General features: G+C 60.7%; 1 protein-coding gene across 1 annotated transcript; it reads right to left on the minus strand.

Moving 5' to 3' along the window:
* Positions 1 to 1,753: 1,753 nt before the first annotated feature.
* SP6 (Sp6 transcription factor) lies at positions 1,754 to 8,011 on the minus strand. Its single transcript, XM_059381038.1, has 2 exons — positions 7,565 to 8,011; positions 1,754 to 5,394 (listed from the first exon to the last, which is right to left on the minus strand). The coding sequence occupies exon 2, from the start codon at positions 5,334 to 5,336 to the stop codon at positions 4,206 to 4,208; it is 1,131 nt and encodes a 376-aa protein (XP_059237021.1). The 5' UTR covers positions 5,337 to 5,394; positions 7,565 to 8,011; the 3' UTR covers positions 1,754 to 4,205.
* Between the last annotated feature and the right edge of the window lie 574 nt (positions 8,012 to 8,585).

Raw genomic sequence — 8,585 nt, forward strand, 5'->3', positions numbered from 1 at the left:
CACTTCCCCAGCCGCCCGCAGTGGGGCAGGATTGGGCCGGAGGAGAAGAGAGTGTCTGCGGGCCACCCGCTGCCCCAGGCTGTGGTTCCCAGGCTGCCGGCTCCTCCGTCACTTTCCCATTCCTGTTTTCACTCACCAACCCTCCAGGGCCGGTACTCCCACCTGAGGTTGGCGGCTCAGAGAGGTTGTCCAAAGGGTGAGCCCACGTGGCCTGATTTCCCTACTTTCTCCCTGGCCCTCCAGGATCATCCCGCTGGGGGCGTCAGACCTGAGGGGTCAGTGGTGGCCTTGGGCTCCAGGGGTGGGGGGTAGGGGGCGGGCCAGCCGAGCAGCATTGCTGCCAATGCGGGCCAGTGAGCAAACATCAGAGCCCCACCAAAGGCCCCCGCTAAGAATGCAGGTCAGCAGGAGGAGCTGTGAGGGGAGGAGGGGTGGCCCCAGCCCTGCCCAGACAGGCCCAGCCAGCCCCACAGCTGCCCTCCTGTCCCTGGGGGCAGCGATGGGCTGCAGGAGGAAGGGGCTCCCCCGGGTCCTGGGGTCTAACTCCCACTGAACCAGGAAGACAAAAGAGGTGCCCACAGAGTGGGGCCGGCAAGGGGGGTGGGGTGGGGCATAGGCCTGCCCCTCCTCCTCCTGGACTTCTAAATCCAGGAGCAAGAGAAAGCAAAGAGTTCCTCCCCTAAAAACCAGTCTGCTTCCTTCTGTAACCCCTATCACAAAGTGACCTTCAACTCTGTGACTGCAGATTCTCCCAAACAGGTGATGGGATGAGCCAGTGTGGGGACCAGAGTTGGCTCCAGGAAACTGGGTCCGGGGTGGAGTGTGGGAAACAGGAATCCCACTAGGGAAGATAACTGTGGCCAAAATGAAGGCGGGGAAGGTAAACGAACACAAAGTCCAGCCTGCCCCTTTGGACCCCAAACCTTCTCAGCTGTCAACCTTCCTAGCTTTGGGCCTCTGGACGCATAAGGGTTTTTTGTTTTGTTTTGTTTTTGTTTTTTAATCATTTCACCTGAATTGGGCACCGGCTGCATCGCAGGCACTGGGCAGCCCAGGAGAGTGTGTCCAGATGGGCGTTTCTGCACATCCCAGGCCGCCCAGTGGGTCGGGTGAGGGTGCACTGGTGCGCGTGGTGTTTGTGTAACTGTGGCGGGCCCTCTAGCTGGGAGTTGCAGTAGGATCCTTCCCTCAGACTTTCCAGCTGGGCGGGAGCCCATCAGATAGCCTGGCTGCCTTTCATCGCCTTGTCCCTGATAGGGATCATTCTGGGTGAAGAAATCGCTGTCAGTCACCCCCGCCTCGCTCACAGCCAGAGGGACTGATCACACCCCCACGGGGCGGGGTGACCAGGCTGGGAGGCTGGCTCTCCCTGGTAAGGCAGGGAACTGGCGTTCTTCGCAGGGGAGGAGAAAGAGGGGGCTTACATGTGGAGGAGGAAGGAAATATCTAGAACCTTCTCAGCCCCACGGAGGGACAGTCAGCCCAGCTATCAACCCTGAGGGAGCTCCTCCCCATTCCCCACACCAGCCACCTCCTGGGAAAGGATCTGACCCTTCCATCAGCTGGGCTCTGCCCCAAACAAAGGGAGGAGAGGCTGCAGGCCGGGGTGCTGGATCAAAGGAAGTGTCCACCCCACCCTGCAGCCGGCCTGGGCCTGGTCCTCACTGCTGAGGGACACTGAGTCAAAAAGAAAACCAGAGCTGGAAGACAAATGAAGCAATGATGTGCTTGATGACTTTATTACGGCATAAAAAACACAGGCTGTTTCTTCCTCCTCCTCTCCCCCCCAAAGTGGGTTCACAGCAGTTAAAGGAAAAAAAAAAAAAAAAAAAAAAAAAAAAAATCCTACATTTCTCCTCTAGGGGGCTGCCTAGAAGGGGGTAGACAGCCAAGCAACCTAGATCTATAAATGAGGGGAGCAGAAGAAAACCCATCCGAAGCCCTCACCAGCACCCTTAGAACTCAAGGCCTCCGGAGGGGAACATCAATGTTTCCCCGCCACCCCAACACCCATTCGGGAGTTCCCCTTACAATGGTCACTGGGGAAGGCTGTCCTGGTAGCGCAGGGAGGGGGTGGCTGGTTTCGATGGGTGGAGGAGAAAGGCATCCCACACCCACAGAGCCCTCCCTCTCTCCCCCTTTCTCTGCCTGGCCAGGCAACCTGCAGGCGCTGCGAGCTCTCTCCTACCCCCAACCCTCTCAGCAAGGAAAGGGACCTCTGGTTGGGGTGGCAAGAGGTAGGGGGAAGAGGGAGCAAAAAGAAAGAACGTTACTTCTTAAACTACCCCAGGCCCATGAGTCTCTCAGGGAGAGTCACCCTGTCCCTTTTAAGAAGGGCTCCCTTCTATGCAAACGCATATTCCTATCCAGACCCCAGACCCATTTCCCATTTAGCTCCCAGTCCTGGGACTGACTGGACTTCAGCATCCCCAAGGGAGGAAGAGATGCTGTAAGCCTAAGACCTAGGGCTCTGGACAGGGTGAACAAGGTGGGGTCTCTCTAGCTGGAGACCCCAGGCTCAGTAGAGAAACACACACACAATACACACACACGTACAAACAACATGCACACACACATGCCCTAATATTAAATAAAATACCTTTTCCTTATAACTTAAAAATCAATACACAACTAATCTTTGCATAGGGCTCTGGGTGGAGAAAGGGGGCAAGGGGTCCAGAGAGGTCAGAGGGAATCTTAGGGCCTCTACCTCTAGCTTGGGAAAGGGTACTAGTTCCAGACCCTGACCCCCTATCAGCTTCCTTCCCTCTGCCTGGCTCCATCCCTGCCAGGCTCTCCCCCTCCCCAGGCTCCACTCCAAGATCACAATCAGAATGGATCTCAAGCATCTAAAGAAGGGGACAGGGACAGCTTCTTGGACATCACCTCAGAAGGCAGACCCCTTCCAATGGGAGAACACCTCCTTCATATGGAAGGGAAGTCTCCCTGCCCAGAATTGAGATGGGGAGAAGGGAGCCTCCTAATTCTCTACAGGAAGGGCAAGGCTTGCAGGCAGCAGAGAAAGGGGATGGGAAAGAAAAGAAAGAGTGGGCCTTCTCTTCCCAGTGAGTAGAAGATGGCTGGACATCCACCCTGAGTGGAGACCACTGGAGGTCCCTCTGCTGGGACACCCCACCTACTCCCCAGGCAACCCAGGTAACCCTCTTCCTTCCATCCCTAAGGAGAAAGCAAATGATGGAGGGAGGGGTGGGAACAGGGAGCCAGGATGAGACACTACATCATTCTAGGGTGGGGGCTGGGGCTTCTGGTTGCCTTGAAAACCTAGATCAGGTAACGGATGGGGAATGTGAACTACACCGAACTTTATTTTTCATGAAAACCATGAGTTAAGGACTGAATCCGAGTTAGAGGCATAAGGGGTTAGTTCCTTCCATTGCCCTACCCAATTCCTTCCTCTCATTTTAAGAAGAGGACTTTTTGCCCTCCCCCCCTGGTCTAGCTCTCTCCTCCACCCCACTGCTCTGGCTGGGAAGCTGTCCCAGATTCTGGCCTCTTCCCCTCTTCCTTCAAGGCTCCATCAGAATGGGTTGGGAAGGGTTAATCAGGAGGCACATAAAAGGAGTTATTTCTAGGGCAACAACCCTCCCAACCAGATAGAGACCCCTCCTTAGAGGGTACCCCTGTCTCCCCTACCCCACGTGAGCGCTCCCTCGGGAAACATAGGAACAGAAGTACTATATGGGGGATGAAAGGGACCTGGGCCGCAGGGCGGGACCGGAGGCGCTTTTAAGTGCCGGTTCCCAGGCACTAAGGACGTGTCCAGACAGCTACCCCCAGCGCCTGCGGCGGCCCCACTCCTCTCTGCTCCGGGGACGCGCTGTCTCTTCCAGCAGGTCCCCTCCGCCCTGCAGCCGCGGTAGGGGTACCCCACCCCAACCCCCCAGCCCGGGCACTGGAGCGAAGTAGTGGGGACAGGGAGGACAGACCAGCATGCGCAGCCCCTCCCAGCCCAGCCAGTCAAACACGTCTGGTCCAGCCCCAGAGACTAAAAAACCCCCTACTGTCCCGTCCCCCTGACCCCGCACCACTTTTCCTCCCCCTTAATAAATAACCACCTGATCCTCTGACTCGAGTCCCCCAACCCCCAAGGGCATCAGGCCGGGGCGGGGGGAGTGGAGGGAGGCCCCGAAAGCTCTTCTGATGCCCCCAGGAGAGACCAGCGTGGGGGGCGGTACCAGAGCAGCTCAGTTGGAGGGAGCCGCGCCGCCCTCCGCCTCCCGCTTGCCTTTGCCCCCGGGGGGCTCCACCGCTCCGCTGGCCTTGCTCTCGCCGGTGGCCGCCCCGGCAGCCTCCTCTTTGGCGCCCTCGTGGGTTTTCATGTGTTTGGCCAGGTGGTCGCTGCGCATGAAGACGCGGCTGCAGACCGCACAGGGGAACTTCTTGGTGCCCGTGTGGGTCTGGAGGTGGCGCTGCAGCTCGTCAGAGCGCGTGAAGCGCTTGCCGCAGAAGAGCCAGTTGCACACGAAGGGACGGTCGCCGCTGTGCCAGCGCAGGTGCGCCTTCAGATGCGACGTCTTGGCGTAGGCTTTCCCACAACCTGGGATGTGGCAATTGTGCAAATGCTTCTTCTTGCCCCCGTCGGGCCCGCACGGAGCCCCCAGTCGCTCCGCCTCCAGGCAGTTGGGGCAGCGGCATACGGTCTGGCCCGAGCTGCGGGGCACTGACCGCCGGGAGCCTTTGGGCCGGGCTGCTCCGTCCAGACTGGAATCCAGACCCTGGGACTCCGGGGCGGCCGCTTCCAAGGCCTTAGCCCCGTCGGGCGGCCCCAGGAGATGCTGCCCTCCGGCGGCCGGGAGAAGGTGATGCGGGTGTGGGTGGGGCGGCGGGGCACAAAGCTGGTGGTCTCCGACGTAGCCCCCCAAGCCAGCCTGAAGCGCCCCGGGGTGGCCAGGCGAGGTCAGCGTGCCCTGAGTGTGGGGGAGGTCCATCCAGCTGGTGCCCGGATGAAGGTCCCACCACGAGCCATCCTCCGTGCCTGGGTGAGTCGGCCGGAACCATGATTCATAATGGTGTGACATGTCCGGCTGCAGGAGCTTGGAAAAGGGTCCCGGGGCCAAGGGACTGTCGCTTTCCAGGTCCTCGCAGGTTACCCGAGAGGAGGCCCCCGGCAGCTCATAGCCCTGTGAGAAATCCACCTCCGGGCCCAGCGGGAGGCTCTGCAGCTCTCCAGGCTGCAGCGGGGAGGGGTAGTCCCCAGCCTCCGGGCTCGTGTGGCCCTGGTATGTTTGGAGAGGCTGCAGGTCGAGGCGCGGCGGGGAGGCGTGAGGCGCGTCCGTGTGCTGGCTGCCCAGAGAGCCGCAGACAGCGGTTAGCATTGCCGGGATCCGGGGTGGGGTGGGGAGCAGGGACAGTCAGGGGCACCTCAAGTGGAACCTAAAGGAGGCAAAGAAGAGGTGGCATGAGGAAAGTAACCAACTCACTTTTAGTCCTGACCCAGATCCCCTCCCTGCAAAGTGCTCCTCTCTGTAGCTGCCTGGCAGGTGAAAAGAGGGACACAGCTCTGAGGGGACTAAAGACCAGTAAACAGAATTGTTTAGTGCTAGGAAGGCTGGAGGGTATGAGGTTCTCAGCCAAGGGGGTAAGTCAACCTTCTCCTCGCTGAAGCTGATCCCTCCTACAGGACCTAGCTCATTCCGAGAGCTGGGCTAGTCCCAGGCTGGTAAGTCAGAAACTCCTACAGTAAAATGCTAGGACCATCCAGACCCCGGGTTCCCAGGCCAGCGCAGAGAGCTGGTGGCATTTATCCCCCTGCAGACCGGCCGCCACCCCCAATGGAGGGCCTAGACCCATCTCTACTTCCCTAGTCTAACTCAGGACACAGATGAGGAGACGATGGGGGTCTGTTTCTGAAACTCAGAGCTTGAGGTGACCTGATTTTCCATGCCCAGCGCAGGTTTTCAGATACTGGGGGAGACCTCATTCCATCCCTGAGGAATGTTCAGTGGTGAAGAGCATTTCACTGTTCTGTACCATTCGCCTCAGCTCTCTGCCTGGCTGGGTTGCCACCCCCCCCAAACCCACTTCCATGCCTGGTCCCTACCCCTCCCCCCCCCCGGGGGGGGGCAGCCACAGTGCTAGTTACCAGGGGACATCTCCCCACCAGAGAAAGGTAAGCCTCCTCCTCTCCTGTGCTGACCCACACAGGCTCCAGCCAGTTGTCTGCTGCTATCCACGCCCTCCTCCAATCTAGGGGAGACTCAGATGTGAAGCTGGGAGGGGTCAGCTTCCCCCAGAAGGGGGCCAGCGAGAGAAGAGCTGACTAACCAGCTCAGGGAGGTAAAACTGTCACCCCGTTAAGAGATGCAGAGTCACAGTGGGGACAGCGAAGGACAACAAGAAAAACCAGAATCACAGAAATTACGAATTACCCCAAGAGATTATAAAGGGGGGTGCATTCTAGACCTGGGTCATTTTTAGGAGTTCTGCAGATGGCACCCATATGCAGCTAAGTGTTGAGAACCATTGCCTCAGACCAACCCTCTTATTTAAAAAAAAAGAGGAAACCCAGGCAGTATTTGGAGAAATGACTTGAACAGACTTTCATTTACTTGTTCAATTAACCTGTATGCACTGTATGTACCTCTGTGAACCAGGTGCCTGGACTCCCCGCCTGTTATCCTTTCCCTAAAGGGTTGGCAACCTAAAGACATCCACCCCGTTCTTAACCACGCATCTGTGAATCGAAGGTCCTCTTCCTCCCACCACCTCTCCCGAAGACCTGAGAGCCCTTCAGGTGTGGAGTGTGGTCGCCCAGCCTTCTCTGATGGTGGGAGAGGAGGTGCAGTGGTTTAGGTCAGGGACTTCTTCCTACAGCAGGGCTGACCCTGCTACCTGTGGCCTCTGTGACCAAAGAGGTAGCCCTGGTAGTCTGGGAGAGGGGGAGAGAGGGGAACCGGGGCGCCTACTCAGCCTCTAGCTGCCTTACCACAAGAAAGGAACAGGGTGAAGCAGCAGGAAAAGAGCCTCGGGCCCAGGTGGGGCAGCCCAGAAGGGGCTGGGCAGGAGCCGGAAGGCCTGGGACCCTAATAGCTTTCGGCGTCTGGGAACTGCCCCAGGGATGAGGGGGTGGGGAGGTGAACGACCCAGGCTCCAGAGTGGCCTCTCTCGACGCAGAGCCGGGGAGTCCAGCCCTGGGATGCAATGGCCAGCCTGCAAAGTTTCGGGAAGGGAGACAGCAGAGCGCGCACTCTCGGCTTCCCGCTCCCCAGTGCAGGAAGCCGGGTAGAAACACCCTTCTTCCCCCTTCCGCAGTCTCCCTCTCCCGATCACCGGCGCTCAGGTGGTCAGGACTTCCGCACTCCCAGTCCTCAAGGTTCCAGTCCTCCGGTTGTCCCAGTCGCTCCAGTTTCCCCGGTTTTCAGTCTCCTCGGTCCCTCGTCTCGCCCTTCCGCCCAAGCTGTCGCTCGGCGGGGACGCTAAGCCCCTCAGATTCTTTAGGACCACCTCCCCCAAGGCCACCGGAGGCTGCGGCGAGTTCGAGGCGCGTCTTTCTGGGATGATCCCCGGGGCGCGCACCCCTCGCCGCCCCGACCCTGGCTCCTACCTCGAGGCTGCGCTCGGGCTCCGGGCACGGCAGGCTGGCGCGCTACGGACGGGCGCTCATGGGCCCTGCGCGCCGGCGGGCTCTCCAACGGCAAGGCACAGGAGCCGAAGACGAGCGGGGGCCGCGACCAGACCCGGCGGCGGGCGGCTGGAGGCCGGCAGCTGGCGGCGGAGGAGGGGCGGAGGGCCGGCGGGAGGGCGGAGGGCGGGCGGGAGCCAGGGAGCGAGCGAGCGAGCGAGCGAGCACAGCTCCGCCCGTGACTCACCCGCGCTCTCTGCCTTCATCCTCTGCCCCGCGCTCCTTTTTCCCCGAGTCCGCGGCCCCGCCCACCTCACCTGCCGCCGCCTTTAACCCTTGCGGGCTCGGCCGGACGGGAGGCCCGCGCGGCCGGGCTGGAGGAGAGGGGGCGGGCTCGCTAACTAGGTCGCCTCCCGCCCCTCCCTGGCTCCTCCCCGGCCACTCCGCTCCTCCGGCGGGGGTCCTGGGCGGAGCGTTTCCCAGGCTCCGAGACCCGCCCCTCGGGAGCCAAACTGCCCGGGAGCGGGCTGGGTCTGGCGGGGTACGCGGGACTCAGACCCCGGGGGCCTGGAGAAGGGGGCGGGTCCTCGGGGCGATTAGGAGCGTCCCTCGGGCGCCGCTTGCTTCCTCGGCGCTCGACCCACTCGCCCGGCGGGGCGGCGCTGGCCGGGGTACTGAGAGAAAAAGGAAACAGGGCTGAGCGCCAAGGATGTGTCCGGTCCACCCCAGGCTTAGGCCGTGAGAACTTTGGGCTGCCGCCCTCCTTCACCTCATTACCCCCGCCGCTTCTCTCCACCACCACCACCCCCTGGCCTTTTGGCTCCGGCTTTCTTCCTCTCCCTCTCCGGCCACTCGCCTTTTTTGGGTGGTCTCCTCTCCTCTGCCATTCCCCTGTTCCCCCACTTATCCTTATTCCCCCCTGCCTGCCCCTGTTCGTCTCCCAGGCCCCCCTCAGCTCTCACTCCCCATTTCCCCTTAAGCAGCAGCCGCAGGCGCGTCCTAA

This window comes from Mustela nigripes, chromosome 16 (assembly GCF_022355385.1).
Source record: "Mustela nigripes isolate SB6536 chromosome 16, MUSNIG.SB6536, whole genome shotgun sequence".
Lineage (NCBI taxonomy): Eukaryota > Metazoa > Chordata > Mammalia > Carnivora > Mustelidae > Mustela > Mustela nigripes.

What these genes read in the sequence shown, in the direction of transcription:
- SP6 (XM_059381038.1), bottom strand. Translation starts at nt 5,336, where the DNA reads ATGCTAACCGCTGTCTGCGGCTCTCTGGGCAGCCAGCACACGGACGCG.